General features: G+C 39.5%; 1 protein-coding gene across 1 annotated transcript; it reads right to left on the minus strand.

The window, feature by feature from the left end:
* Nucleotides 1-490: 490 nt before the first annotated feature.
* LOC127249070 (EPIDERMAL PATTERNING FACTOR-like protein 4) lies at nt 491-1,493 on the minus strand. The gene is made up of 2 exons (XM_051271663.1): nt 1,193-1,493; nt 491-1,054 (listed from the first exon to the last, which is right to left on the minus strand). The coding sequence occupies exons 1-2, from the start codon at nt 1,308-1,310 to the stop codon at nt 846-848; spliced, it is 327 nt and encodes a 108-aa protein (XP_051127620.1). The 5' UTR covers nt 1,311-1,493; the 3' UTR covers nt 491-845.
* Nucleotides 1,494-2,013: the final 520 nt, after the last annotated feature.

The raw sequence follows: 2,013 nt of genomic DNA on the forward strand, positions 1-2,013 counted from the left end.
AACATCTTGTCTGCATTAATGCTTTGACTATCATAATTGATTCGTCTACTCACGAGCCATGAACGTCTGGTCACTGTAGCATCAATCATGCATTAGTAAATGTAAATATATATAACTTGATTTATATATATATATAAATTAAAGTCTTGAGATTGCTATATATATGTTTGTGTCTATGTTTTATAAATAGGTTATTTGATAGTAAGAGTTAAGGTAGGAATTTCGTTTCAATGGAAAAAGAATAAGATAGAAAGGGATTTTTGAGTGTGAAATAGTCATGAATTTGACTTCCTATGAATTATGAAATTCTTTTTTCCTATTAAAAGAAATAAATCTGAATTAAATTTATGGTTTTCATTCTGTCCATAACAGATCACCTGCTTGAATGCAGGTCATTAACAATCCCACAATAAATAAACAATTGGTGGCAAGAACATCAATGTTTACATAAAAATCAGAACTTTGAAAGAACAGATAGGTACCCCCCACCCCCCCTAAATTGACATTCCCAATACTCTCTTTTCTCTTCCAAAACTACCTGTGAACTAACATTTTCACTATTTCAGGAACCCAAGTAGAAATCTTGATTAGACAAAGAAAAACCCCATGTTATGATATTTAATTAATGAGTGTCCCCTTGAACAGGTTGTCACCTTACAATGCTACACTAAAAAAACTGTCCTTATACACATACATACATGCCATTCATACATACATAAATACATAGGCACAAACACATATATCTGTCATCAGTAAAGGCTGAGCAGCTGCAGCTAGTATTAAGCCCCCACTGCCAAATAGTACACAGTACACTTACACAGTAAATCTCTCTTTGATATTTTTGGCTAAGGCATGAACAGCTTATTCCCACACTTGCACCTCCATGCCTCTGGATAGTATTCCAATGGCATACTCATTCCCGGCTGGATCGGCACGTGCACCGCCTTACAAGGCGCGCACCACCCGCACTTCGCCCGGCACGACGGCGGCCATGACCCCGGCCCCCCTAGCCGCCGCCGTGCTATCTCCCCCTCCTCCCCTAGAATTCTCCTCACTGTAGTAATTATCAGATTTAGACAGGAACTGTTACTTTTCCTTTACAAAAATGCATTCTTTATAAAGATTATGATGGATTTAGGATCAGGGTTTGTAAATATATACATATATTGAATATATATATATATACACTTACTGAATTGGTGAGCTGTGCTGAAACCCAGTGCAGGAACTGATGCAAGTAGAAGAAAGGCTACCGTTGCAAAAGAGAGGGTTAGCAGTCGCCGCCGGTGGCGGCAGCGCAATACTTCCATGGCGGCAGCAGCACTAGCTTGTACGTATATCTACACCTGCCTGGTTTACATATATGTCGATAATGTACTGCAGTTATTTTTTTACATTCAAGAATTCAAGTGAATGAGGGACAGGTAAGGATGGAGATAGAGGGGGGGAGGAATTACAATTATTATCGGGAAAAGGAGGGGGGTGGGGGAGGGGGGTAGGGGGTGGGGGTGATGATGAGAAAATGAATACCAATGAAAAACAAAACAAAACAGAAAAAAATTTAAGAGGGTAGTAGTTATGTGAAGGTATTATTAATATTATTGTTATTATAGGTGATAGTAGTGTTTGTAATGTGTATATATATCGTATATGGGTGTAGTTGTAGAGTGGGGCTAGGGGCTAGGACCTCAGGCCAGGTGCATCTACACCGTAGGAAGGGGGTGATGGAAGTGGTGGGAGTTGGGGTCCCAGGACCCCGACCGGAATCACTCGTGTGGAGTGAGTCCAAGTCAAAGGGACATGTCATTAACATTAAATAAAAAGTGAGTAGTGTGTCTGTACAGCATGTCTGTGTGGAAATAAGGCGAAATAGAGAAAAGGACTCATATGTGTGTCTGTTTCTGTGTCCGCAAGGGAAAGTTGAAATGCTTCTTGAGTTATATATATTCACCCTCTCTCTCTCTCTCTCTCTCTCTAGACACACATATATATATATGTGTGTATATTTATTGC

The sequence above is a fragment of the Andrographis paniculata genome, unplaced genomic scaffold (assembly GCF_009805555.1).
Source record: "Andrographis paniculata isolate CXL003 unplaced genomic scaffold, ASM980555v1 Contig35END, whole genome shotgun sequence".
In the NCBI taxonomy this organism is placed as follows: Eukaryota; Viridiplantae; Streptophyta; class Magnoliopsida; order Lamiales; family Acanthaceae; genus Andrographis; species Andrographis paniculata.